This window comes from Bacillus rossius, chromosome 16 (assembly GCF_032445375.1).
Source record: "Bacillus rossius redtenbacheri isolate Brsri chromosome 16, Brsri_v3, whole genome shotgun sequence".
NCBI classification, from domain to species: Eukaryota; Metazoa; Arthropoda; class Insecta; order Phasmatodea; family Bacillidae; genus Bacillus; species Bacillus rossius.
Window position 1 is genome coordinate 45,475,975 of NC_086343.1, and position 24,280 is coordinate 45,500,254.

General features: G+C 35.6%; 1 protein-coding gene across 6 annotated transcripts in view; it reads left to right on the forward strand.

The window, feature by feature from the left end:
- Positions 1–241: 241 nt before the first annotated feature.
- The window catches only part of LOC134540254 (gastrula zinc finger protein XlCGF26.1-like), an 84,631-nt gene continuing 60,592 nt past the window's right edge, over positions 242–24,280 (forward strand). For 3 of the 6 annotated variants that reach the window (XM_063382885.1, XM_063382883.1, XM_063382879.1), the window contains exons 1-2: positions 8,145–8,232; positions 19,596–19,744. Coding sequence is in view for 4 of the 6 variants with exons in the window: in XM_063382879.1 (XP_063238949.1) it covers positions 19,648–19,744 (97 nt within the window). In the remaining 2 variants the exon portion in view is untranslated. Of the gene's footprint in view, positions 706–8,144; positions 8,243–19,595; positions 19,745–24,280 lie in introns of those variants that run through there. The other 3 variants (XM_063382878.1, XM_063382882.1, XM_063382881.1) reach the window with 3 other exon arrangements.

The window sequence follows — 24,280 nt, forward strand, 5'->3', positions numbered from 1 at the left end:
GCATTATCAGCAGAAATGAAATGTGTTTACATATTGCTCAATATTTTTTTACAAATCGGGAATTCAAACATGCACAGTAAAATTTTTAAACTTATTTTTTATTATTTTCTGAGCGAGAGTACTTATCTCAGTTTTAAGAAAATTAAGGTCAGGATAAATTTAAAAATATGTATAATTATCTGTTGGTTTTTTTGTTGCATTCGGTAAAATATTACTCGAACTTGTGCCAGAAACACTTTCCATCTAGAATTTCTGCAAAAGACTGTTTATATTCTAACCAGCCAATCAGAGGCTAATGTAGAAGATATGTCGATCTGAACTACTTTGTCAACCTGTTTAAGTTAAATGAGAAATGGACTCGAACGAAACATGTTCAGACTGTGTGTAACCGCACTCAACAGCTGAACATGTTCACCTGAAGTAGTTCAGACTCCCGTGTAACCGCGCCCTTAGTTAGGTTAGGAAAAAAAAAATAAAAAATCGGGCGAATCTTTGGCTGTCCCAATTTCAGAGAAAAAGAACAATTTGAAATCTTTGTTTACTTCTTTGAGTAGTGCTCGTTGTTTCTGTACTCCTTGGTACAAATTAGGAATGATTATTGTTGGTTATAAACGTTGTTTTCAGGTTAAGTAGAGGAATAATTAGTTTCATTAAAACATTTTCCGGTATTTCATTATTTTATCTACGGAAAAGTCGTGATGTAAGGTAAGTCCATATTTCAACAAACATAACCAAGAACTGCTATGAAGCTAGCGTCGAATCCCAGCTCCAGATCGGAACAAGCACCATAGTTCTACCGTGCTTCTCCGCCGGGTTTAATGAAAAGAGGAGAATAGAATAAATGTATTTTCAATTTAAAAAAAATTTTTAAACACATATTGCCCAACTACATATTTACCCAAATATAAACGTCTGCTTTGTGTGCAAATCAGGATGGGACAAGCGCGGGTATATGATTTGGGCAGGGAACTGTATAAAAATAAAAACGCGTCATGTTTATAATAATATAAATGTCATGTACCGTAAACTATAATTCCCCCCCCCCTTTTTTTTTCATCTTTTGTGTTTTCTATTTTGCGATACCGATATTTCATTTTCATAGAAATAATGCCTGCAGACGTTAACATTTTACGCGGTATCTTGAAAATACAACCTTGTTATATTTATTACAAATCTTCATGATTCTCGAACATTAATGCTGTGGTAAATGTTAATTATAAAGAATATAATACTAGTCTTGTAAAATATAATAGTCAAGGCACAACTGTATTCTACTTTACATTACTGATAAAATATTATTTAACTTACCTTTTTCAAAAATTTAAATACCGGTATCTGAAACTAGAATAGATGAAAATATGTATTTAGTAGTGGGTGTGGTGCATTATTAAACATTAGTTTTTATTTGACCACCACCCAGATTGTAAATACTAGTCCTTTAAAATACAGTTGAGAGCTCCAAACAACACTAACTGCAAATTTTGAGTGCTGTTAAAACGTAAACTAAAATATGTACATGTGTTGTTAATATACCTACCACCATACAAAAACATATATTCTTAATGTATACCACCATCTAGTTTATAAATACTTGCCCTTAAAAATGCCTTTTAAAAACTCCTGACAACACAAACTGCCAATTTCAAGGGTTGTTAAAACGTAAGATAATAATGTGCATTATAGTAGGAATGCATGCATTTGTTTACATATACCTACTACTATAAGTTGTGGCCAACCCCCCTTATACCGGGGTAGTCGCACACGTCCGCACTCCCCACGCCAGTCCCGCGTACGCGTTACCACTGACATACTGATAATGAGAGTGTAAAGAAATTAAGCTTAACAGACGCGCATCGACTGGTCTAACATTTGGCAAGTGTGCAAAAAAATATATTAGCATACTAAATTTACCGACAGTCCTGGAAACACTATCGCGATAGGTATAATAATGAATTACGAAACCAAAGATTCTCAAACTTAAATCCAGTAAAAAAGCAAAGGGACTTAAAAGGTAAATTCTAGGTATCATTTAAATTGGTATAATTACGTTCACAGTGTAACAACATTGGTTTACAGACCCTCTTGCAGTATAATTAATTCTAATCCAAAGTCCCAAAAAAGTCTATTATGGAGGAGGGGGGAGAACCGAAATTATGACGTTCTTTAGTCTATATAATCCAACCACTAAATCCCGTCGCCGCACTCTGCTTTCAATACACATCTTCTGTAAATCATACCAGCCAGGAAAATAAAGTACTAAAATCCAGTTCTCACACTTACTTGGTACTGAAGCATACCTCTGAAGCCGGTGACTCCGGGGTCGGGCGTAAACCCCACTCACTATTTGCGCTTCTAGCAGCGCAATGCTTCTGTGGCCCGTGCACTAGCCACACACCATCGCGCGCTCATGTACTACCTCGTTTTTCGCTTCGCCAAACGTGCCATGGCATCACAGTCATATTGCCGTTAATTCTTGCTCACGTAACGTAACACTTCTTGCCCATGGCTGGGACGCGATTCCTCCTATGCACGAGCAGTTCCGCGGCCGGCGGTCAAACACACACTCCCTTCTCTCAACAGCAGGCAGCCGCCTCCCACTCGTCACGTCAGCTGACATCACCCCCCTCCTCTGCTACCACCCCTCACTCCGCTAGATCGTTCTCGTTGCTTCTTGTACGTCCCACTACAGAGTAAGAGTACTTAACGTAAAATAAACCAAGTATACTATTAAAATGTTACAATAAATAAATATTAAAATACACCATTAAATAATATAAGGACATAAATAGTGTTATAAAAAATTAAATCATCTTAGAATAAACTTTACGCAAAATAAAAATAATAATAATATCCAAGACGACTGAGGTCGCCACAAGTGCCCTCAAAGTTTGATTCTATTATAAATTCATACAAAATATATTATTTGCTTCATGTTTTTAAAAAATTGGTAATTGTTCTGTATCATATATCCAAGTTTATCCCTTGATGGTATGATCCTGTAAACACTGATCCTGTGGTACGTGATGCTTGCTGTGTTAATTTAGTACGTCGAAAGATCCCGGGGACTAGTGCAGTTTATGATTCTGTAACATTACTAATGACGTCACCAAGATGGCCTCGCTTACGTCATTACCACCCCAACATTCTTACGGGACAAGCGCGGGAATATGGGGGTTTTGGGTGGGGAACAGAACTATAAATACACTATTTATCACGTACTACATTTTTTGAATATTATGTTTTATCGGTATCGTAAACTACACTATAATTACCCCACAACCCCCCCCCCCCCCCCCCCCTCATTTTGTTCTAGTCTATTTTGCGGTTCTGAAATTTCGTTATTAAAGACATTATTTCTGTACATTATATAAATTGAATTATTATCATGAATTATAAGAATCATAAACTTGTCCTATTTATTATAAAACGTTGTGATTCTGAAAAATCAAGTAGCGAGAGACGTGAGCTATAAAGAATTAAAACCGGTACTACACTAGAACAGGTGAACTGTAGTCTACTTCACGATACTGCAATCATTTTTTCTATTATTTATTACTTTCAATAAATTATTTACTGGTATCGAAAGTACAATAGACCAGTTGGGACTTGAGTCATCTTCACAATACCGTGAATATATTTTCTATGAATTCTTACTTTTAATACATTAATTATCAATATTACTAAATACACTATACCGGGTGGGTACCTACTGTTGTCTGCTTCACGATACCGCGATTCTTCCCTTTTTAGCACATACAATAGACAGCGTGGAACTGCATTCTACTTCTTTATAACTGGGATATTTTTTTAAAAAATATTTTTTTACTATTTAATTACCAGTATCGCATAATAGACTATACTGCATGGGACTGTATTTTACTTCATAATAGGTACCCATGGAATATTATCTCGAAACATCTTATTTATAATTAATCAAATACTGGTATCACAAATTACACTCCAGTCTATTTCATGTTACAGTGAAGTTTTTTCTTGTAATATTATTTTCCATAATTTATTGACTGGTACCTATCTCAAATTATACTACACAGCAAAAATTTTATTGGAATAGTATCTTTTTCACCTCATAAAATACCGATTTCCCTAAGAAACCTTGTTTGTAATTAAATCTATTGTATGATTACCTATATCAATATTACACCTACATTAAATATGCAACTGTCACCTAACACATAACAATACATACACATAAAACATCTAAAAAACACAAAACTTTGCATCCATTCAACCCTACTTTCCTTTCTTGTTTTTACTGCAGTGATTCTATACTACCAATTTTTTTCTTACAGTTGCATTATTCACACCAAATCCATTTTCCATTTCTCCATTTCATTTTCCTATCTCGCAAAATGCTAACCCTTATGTAGTTAGTTTATTTATGATATACCTATTCGTAATAATACACTAATAAGACATCTCATTGAGCTATTTCACAGTAATAATAATTGTGCTAGGTTCATTGTAACAATTCAAAATGCTACCAATTCACCAATTCAACTAATTGAATATTATCTTATAACCATACTTTTAGAAATTGTAACTAACAAATATTTTACCAAGTGAGACAAAGAAACAAGCATTGTTTAAAAACGTGTCAGTGGGCATTGACGTGGTACCTGCTATGGTCGCCAACCCGCTAATATCCGTCCCCGCTGCGGCACGCACCCTCGATCATGTCCGCGCAGGGCCAATTATAAAGAAATGCTGTAGTCTACTTAAGAATACTTTAAGCTTTGTTTGCATGTTTTTTGCACGAGAGCATGCTTCCGCCCCTCTCGCGCCCCTTCCCCATCTCCGGCAGTCTGCATCCAGCCTCCGTTCAGAGCTCACGCGTTGAGCCTTCAATGTTGAAACTTTGAGCGATTCGTTCTGTTCCATGAGTAATTAAACTGGAGCCGTGGTCTACGCTAACCGCTGTGACTCCGAACCATTTCACAGGAGGGATTAACCTTCTTCAGCTGCAGCTCACCGCCAGGTGACTCCCGTGTGCGGCACTGGCCGACTCCCGTCCGAGATCTGCTGGTAATTGTGTCGCGCACACTCCTACCGACTGCACTATCATCCTATACAGATATTTGTGTGTAGAACCCACTCCACGGGACTGACCAGTTATGGTATCTAGCACACTCCGCGGGACGAATGGTTAAAGAGACTGCCGCAGAATCAGGTCACTAGTGTTTACAGTACATTGTTTCATAGAGTGTGATGTACCAACGCTGCTGTGTAGCATCCCGACAAATGCATGAGATTAAAGTCTAGTGACCAAACAGTTTTAACCCGTCTACGCTAGTTAGGCATCAACATCTTGAGCTGAGCAGGGGAGTGCTGCAATAATAGTTATAATAGGTGTGTAGATAAATTCCTTGGAAGTGTTATTTTATTTATCAATAATATATGACTTTCGTTTCCTAATGTTATATAGGTTAATTTTTCTTGTTCAAGTTACTTGTGATCATATAATTTATTCTTATTATAAGTAAATCATAAAGTATGTCACAAAGCCTATTGAGTATGAAATAACTAAGCCAATGAACTACTAAATTTATTTAAAACACTTATCAAATTGCTTCAGCACTTCATACGGGATTTATGTAATTTAAAAAATATGAGGTTCATGAGAATCAGCCATTTTCTACACTGCGATCTGAACAAGCAATTGCTTCAGAAATGGCTGCAGCAGTCATGGCAAAGACAGTCTTATTCATGTTCTTAAGCACAGTCTCAACGACTATTTAACATGCTTCTGCGATGTGTTCTCAAGCAACGACTATGAGACAGAAGAATGCCCTCTCAGAAATAAGAAACATGGGACTATCATAAGATGGTCATCATCAAGACTGTCTTGTTTGCGATCACTTGAGATTATCTCAAGCAATGTCTATGGCACACAAATATTTAAATAAGAATGCCTATGAGAATTTCTTAACGAAGGAATTGCTCAAGACATAAATATGAATACCATCCCTCTCTGTAAAAGGTGTGTGCAATATTTTAGTTTACATTTTGATAGCCCTCAAAATTGTTAGTTTGTGTTGTCAGGAGTACTCATCAGGCATTTTTAAGGGCAAATATTTACAATCTAGGAAGCTGTCAATCTGAAGCTGTTATGTTTTCTTATAGTGGTAGATGGTACTAATTAGAAACCAGCAGAGTACCTTTTTATAGCCATCTTCACATTGTGAATGGAGGCCTTTAGAGGGTGAAAATACTGTGTTCATTTTATAGCCCCTTAAGTTAGCCAGATTCCAATTTAAAGTGCCAAATGAACACAAACGTTTGCATCCCGGAAGTAGATACGTATGTTGATTCAAGCCAGAGTAAGATAAGGTAAGATTCCCTCAATACAGAGTACAAAATCCTATTGTAATATCGTAGCCTGTTAACCGTTGTAATTCAAATCTGAATTCCTTTCACAAGTACCAAGTGCTTTTCATTGTTTATTTACCCATACATTGGTTCAAAATACTGTTTATTGTATCATTTTTTTTTATTTGGTAAGATATGTTTTATGTTATTTAGGCACTAAAGCTGTGAGTTCGTCGCACTATACCATTATAGTATTATGGTATGTGTTCCAATCTGAAGCTGGGATTTAGAGCTAATGTAACCTCAGTACAAAACCATTGATGGTGTACATTCCTTTTTTTAACTTAATTCCTTCCACTGAACACTCAGTGTCGTCTAGGGATTCAACATTTGACGTCCGCTGATTTATCTTGTTCTTCCTATGTTCATGCATGTTGTCCGTTCTTGAGGTTTCTCCTGTGACATACCGTATAAACCAGCAATGGCGTGTGTCCTTAAGAATTGTTCAAAAATATATATTAATTGAAACGTAGAGAGCAGGAAATGGTGAAGTCTGCGAGGTGTGCCGTTTCTAGGTATGGCACTCGTGATTTTATGAGTAGGTAATTAATTCATTCACATTTCTTTTTTTTTTAATCTTTCATGTTAAATAAATTTTAATATTTTTATGCAAAGATTGTATTTGATATTTATTTATCTTTACATATTTCATTATCTTAATGTTAAAGTTTTGTGTAGCTATTTAATTAATAATGTCTTAAATGTGTTTGTTTCTATTATAATCAAATGTGTAAGGGAAACACTACTACAATACTGGTTCTATGAATATTTTGTTTTGTTTTTATAATTCTACTTATTGTAAACTCTATGATTTCTGTCGTGCCAAATGAAAAAGACTTACCTTGCCCTTTTCAATTTCTTTTCAGCCATTTGGCATGTAATTTTTTGGTGTGGATGTAAAAACCACCACAAAATGTAACAACTTATCTGTTACCGCCGTTTTGGCGGTTCGAGTCATGGGCCTCATCCTGGCTTTGGTGTTCCAGGAATCTAAATTCATTTTTGGGAATTGACCTCTTCAAAACAAAGGCCAGAAATTTCATTATTATTATTTTAAGGTTATGTAACTGTTTTAAACTTCTACGTGATCATCATGCAAGTTTCTACTATTGAACTTGAATCAACGAAATCATATTGATTTCTACACTTTGGAACATTTCCGGCAATTAATTTTTATTCTGAAGAAAGAATTATAAGAAGACTTCAATAATTTAATATTTGTTTGATGAATTAATTTTTTAAATAATATTTGTTGATAAACTTAACCTGTTTTTACTTAAATCTAATATAAATACTTGGTACGTACCTAGTTGTTCACGATCTCGTTACTTTAATATATAATACTCAATAACATTTGTTAATATGTTAATTGTTTTGTCGATGTTTGTTTTACATTGTTGTTTTTACAAAGGCCTATAATTACAACCAGCACCAATCTGATATTTGTGTTATTTGTTCCCAGTGGTTTATTCCAATAAGTTTTAATTCCTTTTAACATATTATGTTTGGTTATAAAGGGCAATATATTCTCATGTCTCTATTGTAATTTATACTAATCCTTTGGTTAATACATAATAACATAGTACAGCAAATGTAAACGATCCGACATATCTGAAACTTTCATGTGTTATAGTGTCCTTGGGTAACTTCCAATGCCACACATTGAGGTTATGTAGGATGCTATAGCAGATGGAGGCCTTTCAGTCAACAATATGTCACAGAGGACACATCTGGCATGTTGCGTGCTGTGTCTTGCAGATGGCGACAGAACGCACGTGCCTCGAGGATCCAGTGAGGCTGGAGCCGTGTGACGGAGGGTTGTCGAGCGTGAAGGAGGAGGTCAAGGTAAGGGCTGGTAATTATCTACATTGGCATCTTTTCCATGGGGGGGATCACATAACGGGGATGGCCTTCATTTCCCCCAAAAACAGTTTTTTGAAATCTTACTTAATAGTAAGAAACTCGGAAGTGGGTAGTACCACGAATTTGAGGGGAATTACAGCGAATGTAAAATCTTACATCACTACTGATTCATTTTCAATTTGCTGGAACACACCAATTTTCCCAGACTTCAAGACTGTTTTGGAGGATTTCACGTCAAATAAGCGGTATTCATTTCAAAAACTACGGGAACCTCTTGGAGTTCAAAGTATTTTTTAAGAATGAATTGATTTTAGTTTTTTTATTCAGTCAATTTTATTACACTAAAATTTTGCAAAAATAACTTTGAATTTTGCATATATCTGATTTTCTGGTCACTCAAGAAGGAATGGTGTTAGAAAGCTCAAATTTTTATTATTTTAATGAATTTTCATGTGACATGTAATAGGATGGATTGCATGAAAAACAAAAAAAAAGTGAACAATATTTCAAATTTGGTTTTTTTTTCAGAAAGAGAGACTAAAAATAATTTGAAAAAAAATTTAAATAATTATTTTTACCATTTTCATTTCATCTTTCAAATATTGTTGTGTAAACTTAGGGAATAAAACTGAGTTTGAAAAGTATAGATAAATTAATACATTTTTAATTAATTAACTGCTCTAATATGCAATAATATTTACAGCTATCCCTTAATAGCTAAGTTCATTTACCCCATTAAAAACATCTCTGTATGCCTCCTGTCCTCTGTGTCTGTACCTCTGTTGCCATTACTCAGGTCCTCGGAGCCACTCGGCGCCAATAAACCCGTCTGCTTGCCGCCATTGACTTGCGGAACTCTCCTCTGCCTCGCACCTCGCAAGTCACTCGCGCCTCTTCTCATTGCATGCGCACACGTCACTCAACCACACTCCGCTCGACTTCTGCTCCGCTCGACCCTCGGCACTTGTTGCCAGGTGTTATATAGCTCCCCCTCGCCAAGGCCTGTCAGAGTCCCAGGAGCTGCACTGCGCAGCCAGGGACGACGGTCTCCCGGAGACCCTCAGCGCCTGGCGCCCCGGGGGTCAGGGGGCAGAGCCGCTCAGAGACTCGGTGGTGCCCAGGTCTTGGAGAGGGACCGGGCATGTCCAGTTAGACCAACTGTCTGCAGGCTTCGCAACAGTATCATTGAGGGATCGTTATAGGTTCATGAGATATCAGGCGTAAAGCAGTGGCTCAGTCGAGGGCAGGTAATTTAGTAGCACCAATTTTTTTATCAAATTATTTAGTTTTAACTACTCTCTATTTTAAGTACTCTCATACCAAGTCATTCGTATTACTTAGATACATACTATTTATTAGACTACTAACCAATATTAAAAGTCATAATTTACTTAAACTAATGGCTATTTTTGTATTATCGTTCGCTCTCACTAGGCATGACTGCTTATGGCATAGATTTTTGCAATAAAAGAAATTACTGGAGGATAATATTTCCAGCATCATATTAGTACTGTGACATTTTCTCATCCTTACAGCAAGCCACAAAAATTCAGACACCTGTCTGGGAGCAGCCTTAAAAATATGCTTAATTTTAAAAATCAATTTTTTCTTATTTGGTAACTTTTGCACACATCTGCATAAGGTGATCCAATAAATAGATGTCTTACAAACAAATTATTTACAACACTAAACCAAGAATTAAGGAAGGTGCCAATCAGAAGAGCCTTAATGAAAGTTAGGGAATAACCTTTATTTCAAAAATATTTTTTTGTGACAGATACCATTCTGATTTTGAGCACTATGATAAAACCAAATTTTGGATTACAAACTTAACTAACTCTATAATGGTATATATAATATACACCAGGGGTCGGCAACGTCTCCATCGCGATCTACTGGTAGATCACGAGAAAATATTTAGTAGATCACGAGCGTTATTGAAAATTCACGAATTTTTCCACCCACTACGAACCACTGCAAGTCTTAAATGAGATTTAAACATCAAGAATATAACAATTCTTCGTTAGCTGATTGAGGAACAATTTAAAAAAACACTTCGTTCCCAAATGATACCGATCATTTACAAATATTTTTGAGTAGGTGTAAAGCTGTCGCCGCCAGTACAATAAAAAAGTGTTATTTTGCATAACGGTCTTTGTTATGTAACGAAAACATAAACAAACACGATACTCAGTTCAGCAGTGTAGCCATCTTGATCTCATCTGATAGCAAATGTCACGGATGTGGGGCTACATTTTGATGTTTTCTACACGCTAACAGAAAGGAAATTATAGTAGCAAAAAATGTATTTAAAGCGAAATAAGAAATACATATTGCATTTAAGAAGTTATAATAAACTCATTTGCTGAATTAGATATTTTCATGCAACGTACTTAGAGAATTTTTGTGGGTACATATATGTTGGCAATCCTGCCAGAATAAAAACATAGTTTACAAGTCATCCTTGTTTAAAATGGTTAATAACCTCAAAACCATCACGTATGTTACAAAAATAATGGCTTTAATGGTGATATTTATTTAACGAATGCCTTTTAAAAAAAATAACCACAGTTTATGCATACGTGTATGAAGAACCGATGTTAGAAAATAAACGAGATAGTTTTATGTAAAACCAGAGTCGTCTCGTGATGACATCTCTTATCCCTGATCGTGTTCACAGCCGTTGATTTATAATGCCAAATACTCTAAACAGGACACAACTGCATGTAAATATTGTTTTCTGATATTCACGTGACGATTGTTGGCCGTGCAACAACGTTTACTATTAAATTTGTTTTAAGCCCGCATTTCTTAATTATTGACTGTGGTGTGATAAGTTAATCACTTCTGATGAGTGCACCAAAGATACAAAAGACAACATCCATGCAGAATGGGACCATGACTTTTTTGTCACCAAAACAAACTGCAGATGCATTTGTTTACTGTACAAAGTAAATATTGCATTCGTGAAAAAGAGTAATGTACAAAGACATTTTGAAACAGTACATTCAAACATAAATAAAGAGTTTCTCCCGAACTCAGAACTGAGGCGAGAGAAAATTAAGAAACTGAAAAATATGTTGTCATTACAACACATGTTTACGAAAGTGACAGATAAGGGCACAGCAGCCACAAGTGCTTCTTCGCATTTCTTATGTGTTGGCAAAACATAAGAAGCCATTTGAAGACGGGGAGTTAATTAAAGAAGCATTTCTTGTAGCCGATGATGATCTGTTTGAAAATTTCAAAAACAAATTGTAAATAATGGCAGCTATTCAGTCCCTGCAACTTTCAGCTAGAACTGTCACAAGAAGAGTTGAAAATATGGCAAGTGATGTCATATCTCAAATAAATAAAGATTTGGATGCATGCTTGTACTTCTCTCTCCAGCTTGATGATTCAAATGATGTAACTAGCATTGCTCAGTTGCCAGTATTTGCCCGACTTGTATTCAATGACTTTTCAGTCAAAGAAGAATTGTTGAAACTGATTAATTTAAAGGCCATACTAGAGATGAAGATACTTTTTTTTGCAGTGAGCAGTTTCTTATATCTGACCAAAATTCCAATTCACAAGCTTGTGAGCATTACCACTGATGGAGCAGCGCCTGCCCTTATTGGTTCAAATAATGGCTTCTTGGCTCAGTGTCAAAGAGATAAAAGCTTTCCAAAATTTTTGTCATACCATTGCATCATACATCAGCAATCTTTGTGTAGAAAGTTCTTAAACATGAATGAAACCATGAAATTAGTTGTGCAGATTGTTAACAAAATACGGCCCCAACCTATCCAAAGACGACTCTTCAAAGATTTGCTGGATCAATTACAACTGCAGTATGGAGAGCTACTTCTGCATTGTGAGGTGCGTTGGCTGAGTAAGGTCAAAGTTCTTTAACGATTCATTCAACTGCTACCTGCCATTACAGCATTTTTGAAAGAACAGGAACGCTCCATGGCAAATCTTCTTGATGATGCAAGGTGGCTTCATAATTTAGCTTTCTTAGTTAATCTCACAGAAAAACTCAATGATTTGAACATTAAATTTCAAGGGAAAGATAGGGAAATGGTTTAAATGATATCTGAAGTAGGTTCTTTCATTGAAAAACTTACATTTTTGGAGAAAAGCCTAAGAGGAGGTGATTTAAGGCACTTTCCTACCATGAAAGCTCAAGTAGAAGCATTGGAGACCCCATATGAGAGAGAAAAACATGTAAAACTTTTGTCTCATTTGAAAAATGATTTTGACTCCAGATTTCCATAATTCAAAAAGATTTCTCTTATATCCCAGTTTGTCTCTTTTCCATGGGCAAACCTGAATCTTGAGTATTGTACTTCCTCAATGCAGACGACGTTCAACATTGATAGAACAGCTACAGAACTAGAAATTATTACATCGAAAAATGACTTGCGTGTGAAAAGTGTTGCAGAGCACATGTTGGCAAGTCATTCCTCAAGAGAAGTACATATCCAGTGCTCACTGATGTTGAACTTCGAGTGAAAGCCTTGTTTGCTTCAACGTACCTATGCGAGTCTTCATTTTCCAATATGAACTTCATCAAAAATAAGTACAGGAGTAGGATAACTGATTGAACATTTGGAATCATGCATTCGTCTCAGTGTAACCAGCTATTCACCAAACATCAAAGCTATTGTTAAGGAAAGTTCCTGCCAAATTTCCCACTAAGTGGAGATATTTTTCAATATTAATCTAATTTTAAGTGTTTCGTCTATAACTAACAGATCTCCTTTAATTCAGTTATTGCTATAATTATTTCTTTATGTACTGTAACCATAAAAAGTAGGGTATTTTAAAACTACCAGGAAAAAACCAAATAGACTATTTTGTAAATGTGTGAAAGTAAACTTGTTTATGTATAATCAATAAAACAGAACAGTAGATCAATTCAACATGTGGCGAATTAACAGTAGCATATACACCATCATTTGTGTAACAATAAGGTCAAATTTACTAATTCAGTTAAAATTATTATTATATAACTCCCGGGGCGCCCTGGCGGGTTTCACTTGCAGGGAACAGTGTGTGGACGGCTCGGACGGCCGTTCTACTGGAGAGAGCAGACGCTCCCAGGTCAGTCTGTGCTCCTCACCTGGAGGGCAGGTTGCTGCTGGTTGTTTATACTTCTGTGTTGTTCGCAAGGCTCGGTATATTGCAGTTTTCAGGGAAATAATATCTTACGTAGCAAGTTATAAATTACAATGATATTGGCATATTTAAAATCATGATATTCTTAATAAAGTATTTTTGTTAACATGCTATTATTTCATTACTTAAGGTTATGTGGAATATATTTGTTTTGACAGTCTCATGTTAAAACACATACAACATGGTTTGATTAAGCTGTCATAATTTATGGCACGATATTAGGTATTGCCTAAGCAGTTTCACCTTTAGACGAATCTTACTTCGCAATTGTATTTTTCAAGACATCTGCTTTTGTACTGTGATCGCCTATTTCAATGTGACTAGCCCGGTCATTGGCAGACCAACAAAGAAAGTAATTTGGTTAATACCAAATTTGAGAAACTCTAAAGAACATATTTGATCTCTGAGTATATGTTTATGATTATTGGTGTTGAATCAATAACAATCATTAACATGTTAAGTTAAGGTGATCCACTGGGTTATTTATAAACACAAAATTGTACTTATTATTAATCTTAAGTTCTAATTCAATTTCAGTGATAACGCAAACGATTCACTGTTGTAATATGAATAGTTATATTATTGGAAATGATATTGTTTTCACATTACAACATGCTAATTGGAATTTTTACAAGAATAACTATATTCAGTAGAATAGTTTAAGATTAATATTGCACAACCTGTGTAATAGGACACCTCTTCAAATAAAATTTAATAGTTATATTGCAATATTCAAATGTAGTAAAATTTTAAAATTATTTTAGCTCAATCGGGACTCTTCGATTAGTCTCTCGGGTTATATGGGTGTAAGTAGATGAATTAGACATAAGATTGGTACACTACGGTCGAGTTATGTACTGCTATTAATTATAAGCTTGTGGAGTTGTAAAGATGTAAAATTTTCTCATAGTTCATAGTTACCTCCGAATATGCTGCAAGTTAAGGACAATACCACCTTAAGATATGGTATTTCAACTATACCGTGAACTGCGGATCTCAGTAACTACATTCGTACGGACGTAGCGATGTCCTAGCTCTCGATATTCCTGATGATAACTCCACAGGAACAGCGATTTCTCGATCGTCCTGATGATGGGTCTCCAAACCGGCGATTCTTGATGACGACGAAGGGCAGTTGTTCACATTCTTGATAATGATGCAGGGTGTTATCTTTAAAAGATTTGTGCAATGGGAGTGCATGACTTGATGTAAGTTTTTGGACATAAGCCATTGCTAAGAACTTTTTCTGTTGTTTCTGTTGTTTCTGTTTAGGTAAAACTATTGTATTTGTTTGTTTTTTCGTTTTGTCATGTTTTTTGTCTCGCTTCAACTGTTGTGCTGAATTATTTTGGGGTTCAATATTTTTGTGTTGTCATCATTTGTGGGGATTTTTTCGTTCTCTTAGTACATTTTTCTTTGTTTTTTCTTTGTTTGCTGACCATATTCCTGTTTCGGAATATTTTGTGGTGTTCATATCCTTGTTGACAACAGCAATTGTTTGCTTAATTTTGTGTGTTTTTTTTTGTATCTTTTTTTGAGTATTTTTATTTTTATTTATTTATTTTATTTATTAGTTTTTCTTCAACAGAAAAAGTTCTTAGCAATGGCGTATGTCCAAAAACTTACATCAAGTAATGATGCAGGGATTTACTATCCTCGATGACGCATATGTAGTTCTTGACTATCTTTGATGACGACTATGTAGTTCTGGTCTATCTTCGATGACGACTATGTAGTTCTTTAATACCTTCGACGACGATTAAGTAGTTCTGGTTGAATATTTGGCAGTGATGAACTTTAAGTTTTATATAAATTTTGGATTTGTACATTTCTCGAAGTCTCAGTCAATTTTTCTGCTTATCATTTTCTTCTTTCATGCTCGCCGTTCGAATTCATCCTTCCTAATAAAAATTCTCCATCTAACTTGTAATTCAAAAGCAAGAATAGAGGAAGTAGGCAAATAAATATGTTTTAAATCCAAAGATATCGTTGTTAAAAGTTACTATGAAGTATAATGAAAAGAAAAAGAAGAAGGTTTCCCAAAACACAAGTAGTGGCAATACTTCACAAATAAATATATACAAATTTTGAAATTAAATAACATTATTAATTACTATAAACTACTGGTTGGTTTATAGTACCATTAAAAAAAAATTAAATAAAAAAAAAACTCCAAGTCTCATTTACTTTGCGTATGTGAGAGTTACCAACTCTTTTAGACCTAGGTTCCTTTGCTCCTAACTCTTACAACTCCTAGGGTCAAAAGAGACTAGTAAAACAAGCCTATTTACGGCCGTCTAAAACGGGGGAGAGGAAGCACAATATTGATAATAAAAAACCTGCAGCAGGTGTTTATGATATAATGTGTTATTGGCGATCCATCTCCGCCAGGTCTTTGCGAAGGCTGACGAAGTAAGGAACACACTGGTCGAAGGTTATGGGGAATGTAACAGTTCGTCGGCACAACTAGAGGTTATTCGTCCAAGCTGACGTAGTGCAGGACTGAGACATCACTAGTGGAAGTTGAAGAACATTTTTAGATCTCCTTGCTTCAGGTAATGCGAGTCACTCCTCCTAGATTACAAGTCCAGACTTGTACCGTCCCCTCTGCTTCCCGGTTCTGAAGTTGGCAGTCTGCTGCCAGTTTACCAGTTTTATAAAGTGCCCAATATAGAAGTGTATTATATTTTGAAGTGTAGAGTAGGTCTATTTTTGTGTTAATGTGAGAATATTAGGCAGCATGTTCCACTATGAAAATAACTTGTATAATGGAATTTAACCAGCATTTTTCATGACTGTTTTATATGTACAAGACATCTAACCCAGAATGGAAAATAAAGATAGGAGGGTAGGTCTCAATTGTTTTAACACATTAGAATTGGCAAACCACTCTTAACATAATAAAGAAGCTGAGAATTGCACCGACTATGTGGTGTTCACTTTTTCCTGACTGCCAGAATTAGCAAAAGTTTGTGATGATTGTAAAAAAGAAATGGGAAACCTGAAAAGTGTTCATGAAGTTACTGACGATTGATATCTTCAGGGAACTAGCCAAGTAGGGTCTTCAGACTCGGCAATAGATCGGGATGTGTTATTCCGTTCATAAGCTTTCCAAGCTGTCTCATCAGTGAATCAGTGAATTTTTTTGTTAACAAAAAAAATGTATGGTACAAAACGTAATGAACAGGAAACGTAACAAAATAAGCACTACAATCCAGTGAAACTTATTAGTGAGTGCCGAGAGTTACAGCACTGAATTTTCTCAATCTGAAGATAATGTAATTATAATAACCTCAGAAACTACTTCAATAATTGCACTAGCAGAAATAAAGAGGTTGTGGTACGATGATCTTCACCTGCGGAAACTTGACACGAGTGCAAGGTAATGCGTGAGTTCAAAGCCTCGCATCACATGGTTTGCCAAGCAGAAAACTTCCTTTATAATTCTTGTAAATGCTGTCCGTTAAAATAGGTCTGTAGCCCAATCGATATGGGGTGTGTAAGTTATTATGAATTACTAAGTATGTGAGTAGGTACTTAAAATATCAATAATTTTACTTTAGTGTAGTAAAAATTAAATAATTGGACAAGAAGGGTTTTGCCTTCAACTCATGCCACTGCTTTATGCGTCATATTTTATGAACCTATAATATTCCCAAAATTATATTAAATGGCTAAAATAAAAATAGGATAAACAATTATTTTTTTTAATGTGTTAAAGTGTCACTTTTTGAGAACAACAAATTTGAAATATTCCATCTCTTTTTTTTTTATAAAGCAAACCCGGTCAAGTTTTCTCATGAAATTACATCAAAAAAGCTTACAACTGGTACAATTTGATATTTCTAACTCCAACCATTCCCAAGTGACAAGTATTGTGTAAATTTTAAACATTAAAATTAGAGTGTTTTACAAATTAACTTTAAACAGAAACTCACAATATTAAAAAAAAAAAAATTCATTCTTCATTTTCTGCAGATATGTAAGCTATGAACAAAAGACGAGGTATTGTAGAATGTCTTGTGTTGATTTTACGTGGAATCACCCAATTCCACTTCCAAATTTCCTAAAATATCATGCAATCAGGATCAAGTATAGAGGATTATTGATGAACTGAACTAAACCAGGAATAAAGATTATCAACAGTGTCAGTATCATCAGGATCTGGGTATTACATGTAGTTCAAATGTGCAAAAAACCACAAACATTCATCTTTGTCTGAGCAGTTACATCTTATTTGCTTTGAGCAGAAAACAGTGATGTTTTCAGTTGCCTAGAACCTTTGATGAAACATGAATTCCCTGAGGTACCCTCCGTAAAATAAGAAATTTGACCATCTAAATACTCACAGAAACATCGGCCAGACTCACATTAAAAATAACCCAGTACCAAACTGACAACTCCTCCAGAAATGACCATCAATTTTTTGCTCTTAGCTTATTGATGTTACACCAAACAATCACCTCACAAAAGGGTACGCAAACAACTAATTCAATTTAACAATTAATTCTTGCCTCCATTCCGAACTGTTTGCCACTACATGAGTCGAGCTACGTCATAAAATACATGCAACGCAAATAAATTCACGAGAATGCAAAAAATTTAAACTAATTTAAATGCAAAACCATAATATAACCAGTATTTATAGTTTCAATCATGTTTTCTTCTGTAAAAATAACAAACTAAACAATTTTCATAATTTAAATAAAACCACACTTGACAAAACTACAAAGAAAAACTAACCTAGTAAACATGGCGCACTTATATGAATATACCCGTGCTCATAAAGTACTTACATGATTATACCACTTGAACTGTAAACCTTTTTAAGTTAATTAAAATATCACAACAATGCACTCCTGTCTCAAACCATCCACCACAATGGTAAGTAGATCTAAAACATAACTTATTTAAATGTTTTTTTTTTGTATGAAGATCCGCCACTCTAGGTAATTATCTAAGTGCGGAGTGCAGTTACCACGTTACTCTGTAACTATGCTCAAGGCAGTCAGACATTGATCATAGAAAAGTGCTTATTCTGTAAGAGATAAAAGAATTTAATAAAATGTTATAATTTTCCTCTTTAAATATAAGGACACTGATTTGAGACAGTCTCAAGTTTTGAGTTTTGCTGCAGCTGTTAAAGTAAGAATAATAATTTATAAAATAATGTATTAAAAAAGTTAAATTGCAGCTAGTCTATAGTCTAATATTTATAGATGTGTATCTCATAGAGACAGTTGAAGATGTGCTTAAAATAATTAAGAATGAAAGGTACCTGGGGTGGAAAAATCTGACGGTGAAATCAATAAATTCTCAGAAAAAAGTAAAAGTTGATTACGTGGGTATGGAAGTGGACCTAGTAACATTGAGCATTAAGGGAAATTTTCAAAACAGGGTTTGTTAAATTGATGTGTACCTACCAGTGATGAATAACATTCTTTCTCGGTCTATATTCTTTTACTGGACTTGACTTTTTTCTGAAGGATGAGAAAAGGCTGAAAGTGAAAGCCACCTACCCTGACACTCAACATGCATGACTTGAAGGAAGTATTCAGGTAGGTCGAACCTTGTGGACTCCCGACAGTGTGTAGCGGTGCCTAAAATGTCTAGGAATCCTGACGTCAATACCTAGTCAGAATCTGTCACCAATTCTTGGTTTGTTTTCATACCAATTAATGTGGTAATACACTATAATGAATACTATGATTTTTTACAGAATTTTGGCACTGAAAAACTAAAGGGAATGCTTTTGTATCAGATTTTGAGTCATAAACGTTCACAGTAAGCTAGTATTATAAATCCTTGTCAGGGTAATAAATAGTAATAAAGAAACAAAGGATAACCCCACAAGGATCATTGTCAAAAAATTGGACAAACCATAAAAAATTCGATTTGATGTTATGTTACTGATTCCAACATGGAAATAAAATAAATGACAAAAGAAGTTGACAAAGAAGAGAATACAAATATTGAGTATAGTTGTTGATTCTTGTTAGGTAATGGAATATGCCTAGTTAAATTCTCATGCTAGTAATAAAACATATTTTTAAAGCTAAGACTATAACTCTAGATGCATGTGTATGGAGGTATCGTAACCATGACCATGGCTGGGCACAGCGTCTAGTTGAAGATGGTGTCTTGTGTGGACAGCTGGAAGGAGCAGTCTCACTTGCAGGCAGTGACTGACTGTTGCAGAGTGAAGACGAGGCAGATTGGAGTACTGCTCCAGCCATGACTGTGACAGGGCCCAGCATCAAGGTGAAGGAGGAAATGACATTTGAAGATGGTGTATTGATCGGACAGCTGGATGGAACTTTCTCACTTGCAGGTTGTAACTATGTTTTTTTTTTTGCCTTACCCTAGTCATTAATTATAGAGGATGTTTGCCCAGCATTAAGAATAACATATGACTATGTGTGTGAGGTGTGCTGTGTAGGCAAAATATTATTACAATATACACTTTAACCTTGAATATATAGACACTCACTACCTAACCTAGGAATTGAGGACATAGCTGCTCACCCGAGGCTGTTTGTAGTGGACGCCACCACGTGAGTGGGCTCGTGGACCGTTATTCTTATTATATGATCCCGCGCCAAGGGTTATATTTTAAGAAAGAGACACAACACTCTTATAATTTATAGAATCCCTCATCCGGGCTATGAACCTTAAATATATATTAATACTTAAATAATAATTGTTGTTATTGGTTTCTGGTGACGTCGCACTGCTGCTAAGCGCATGTCTACATACGTCGGCGTACGAATGCCGGGAAGGAGGGAACTGGACAGTGGAGTGGGACCAGGCTTAGGGGGGAAGCCCCGGCTGACGTCAGAATATAGACACTCACCGCCTGCACTTCAGTGGACCGTAATGTAAACATGGGTACTTATTACAGGCTGTCTGAAATAAAATCATAAAATGTTAGTTTGGTTTGTTATTAATTTTTTATGATTAATGGCTATTTTGAATGGTTTGTTAAGTAAAGTAGAAGCAGAAAAAGTAACAAGGCTTAAGTCTGGTTCTCCAAAAAAAAAATTCATATTGAAAATGGCCAGTGGAAAATTGGTTTCTTTATTAGTAGTTTACATAATTTTGCTGTTTACAACCATGGCATATTATTTCCATTTTTTGCATGACAAAACCATTTGGGATATTTTTATAATGTTTATAGGTAATTTCTGTCTGATATCTGTGATAGTTTGACCGATACTAACCTGGTAAGATAATTCACATCCTGTTTAACTTGGCTGGTATATGCTTCAGACATCTGGTGGGGGTTGGTTCAAGGAGCTGGACAAATGGAAGATCCCCGACCAGGATAGCCACTGCGCACTCAATAACAGGCGGTGATAAAAGCAAAACTGATGGCAACAAAATTTACAAATTATTAATAAATAAATTTAGTTATGAAGTTAGGATGCTGGTTCCACTTACCTCATAATGCAGGGGTATCCAGAGGTTATTCCATTGTAGAGCTAGAAAACTATAACTAGATAAAATCTACTAGAAAACTATGTTACCATAGGAAAAAGCAAAAAATTGAAAAGTGACTAAATCTGTAGTAACAGTACCTACAGTAATTACATAGTTGTTTCTATTTGAAGTTGCTCGTCCGAATTATCTGAAGCAGATATGTTGGACTCTACTTGGATGAAGTAACACAGAGACTACCTCAATGGGACTAGAACATACAATTGTAGTTGAAGATACACTTCAAAGGGCAGGGGCCCGATTCTCGACGCTGTCGGAATAATTCCAATAGCAGATTGATGTGCAAGTTTTATTCCCACAGACAGCTAAATGTCTATTTTTGAAACTGCAACAGCAGCCATCAGAATCAACATTGTCGGGTTGACGAAAAGTCTCTATGGAAGTGTGGCAACGTTGTTTTCTTTGTTGACGTCACTGGTAGGAGGCCAATTACAATGAGGGAAGGACCATTTTTAATGGAAGTATATTATAATTTTTTTTTCATTATGTTCATCTTTTTTCTCTAGTTGATGGACGTGAAAGTTAGGTGTATAAATAAATAAGTAATGTTTAAAAATGAGTTGTAAAGTTATGCCTGAGAAGTGGAAAATTCTATGACATACGAAAAAACAAAATGTTTTAAGCAGTGTAATATACTGTGTAATGCAATTGTAAACTTTATATCTTGTTGGAAAAGGTACTAAAACACAAAAATATTTACTAAAATGTTTACAGATTCATGGTTTTGTTTGACGTCGACCGGGGCTACGCCCTCTAAGCCCGATGTGCCTCACGTCTCGCCCTTGCAGGCCCCTCCTCCCACCTCCACCCTCTATGACCCGGGCGTAGTGTATGTGTGTGTGTGTGTCGGCCCGCGCCCACCGGTGTGACGGCAGTGCTTCGCTCCCGAGTGATGCCGAGCGAGGACGAACATTCCCGAGACAGACTTCATTTAATATTCAATTAGTTATGTAATTACATTTGTTTTCAGACAGTAGACTAATTTAATGATGGGTTTATGTATGTTAATTCCTTTTCCGGTGGCACGCTTGATATAAATACATGTTAACAGCTGTTGGCCGTCGCTGCCTGAGGTAAGGAGCTTCACGCGCCCGTTGTCTGCAACTACCACTATTACTGATCCGCGTCCATCTGGCTATTCATTTATATAAATCATTTTCTTTAACTTGAGGACTTACCTTGGGCAGTAGAATGTTTTATTTAAGTTTTATTTACCTAACAAATCAGTGTGTTTTGTGCGCGTGGCCACGCGGGGAGATGACTGAGGCGTGTGGGCCACCTTTGAGAGCCTGCCTTATTGTGTGTTTTAATAAATAGCGAGGGGATGTAGTTACGTGTTGTTATTGATGCTGGGGGAAACAGGCCTCGCTGCACACGGGCGACGTCACGGCCTGAGAATAGAGTCCCGGGTCCACATGCCTGTAACATATGTGATGGTGTCCTAAGTGTAAAGCCAAGTACTTATATCCAAACATCAGAACCCCCTTTGCAACAGCAAAATATATTCACTATCAAAAGGAAAAACAAGTGTGCTTTGGTTGGTCTTTCCCTGTAGGAACCAAATATGCAGGGGAACTGAACGTAAATAAGGATGGTTCGATAACATCTTTGTCCAATAAATAATGTTTTGTGATTGTGTATACATAATTTTCATTTTGAGGCCAAACAGCTGATGTGTGTGAAATGTGATAGGGGTACGATCAGGGTTTGCTGATTTTAACCACAATGTTTTAAACCACGATTTTAACCATGGTTAATATCATTTAATAATTTTTTTTTTTTAAAACTGTATTTTAAAATAGAATATCATAATTACTTTTAATGAAAGGTCTAGTTTCACTGATAACAATAGTTTGCTTATTAATGTTTCTTGTGATTTACGGAACAAATAATTATATACTAATCAAGATCTTATTTAAATTATCTGAATAAGTTGGAATTATACCCAGCTAAATACCCCTCTAAAATTAAATTAATTATTAAATTATATTCAAAAGTGTAAAAAAAAAATTGATTATTTAAAAAATATTCTTTTTTGTGTGAGACTGTACTGTAAATCCCATTTCTGTGGGAACGCCCATTCAATGGACAGTCCTCCTCCTGTGGGGGAATACCCTTTCTGTGTCAAGTCCCAGTGCAGATTTGCTGGACTTCACTTCTCTGATGTTATAATTGTTCTGGTTCAACATGAGTGGCAGAAAGCAGAAAGCAGGATGTTGTATGGCTTTCATTTGAACATGCTGAGAACCAAAGTAACTAATGTGATTAAAAATTCCTGGTTTAAGAGTGACAGATAGTAAAATTTTTTGCTGCATATTGGAATGAAATTTTGTCAAAAGTTTTATTTAGCTACTGTTTTTGTCTGTACGTAGTTTCGAAAATTTTCATAACATTTTAATTGAGATATTAAACCTTAAGTTTTAATCATTTAAGCAGTTTTATACAGAATTTTAAAAAGTCTCGTGTCTGACGCTTTAACTATATATGCATGTAACCTTCTTGTTTACTAAAATAAAATTTTGTTTTAATAGGTGCAATAATTCTATTATAAAATAATTAAATTATAAATCTCTGCATAATGTAGAAGTCCAGTCTTTTATGAAATCGCCTCTTGCACGTTACTAACATATTGTCGAGAGATGGGATGAAGCCCTTATAGAGACAAAGCACCATGGATATTTGTTAAGGCTAAAGTATGTCAGAGCTATATCTGGGAAAGCCAAACGATGATCAGCTAATATTACCAATTTTTCACAAGTAGCGAGTGCAGACGTCTGTGAAACTTACTATTTTCACCTAAGTTCGTATTCGACGAATCAAAATGGAAGTTTAACTATTATACAGTAGAAAGAATACTGCATCGTTTGATACCAAACATATGTCTGTGCACTGCCTGGAAACTCTAATCGAAGGTTAGTTGAAAGTCCAATTTTGCGTTGTTTTTGGAATTTTACACGCAGCCGTTTAAAAATAATACGTGCTGAAGAGCGCTGCTATGGATTGAGCAGTGGGAACTTTCCTGAACCAAGTACTACCTGCTCGTAGTGGGGACTGGTTAGACCGCTCTAAGCCGCTTATCTCTCTTCAAGATCAGGAAAGGGGGCAGTGCATTGTTACCTGCCTTTTTCTGACCACTGAACCATGGAAGTGCAGAGTATATCAGTGATGTCGTTCAAGTTCCTTCTGCCAGCCGAAAGAAACTTGCATCAACAGCTTCTATGTTCAAAGAGCTAATTAGTAATCATATTGAATTCTTTAACATTAATTTTTATTAACGTTACCGTAATTTTCCCTGTTCACTTACAATTTGGTTTATCTCACACATCTGCCTCCCTACTCTCAGTACGCCTTAATGGCCAGTGACAGTACA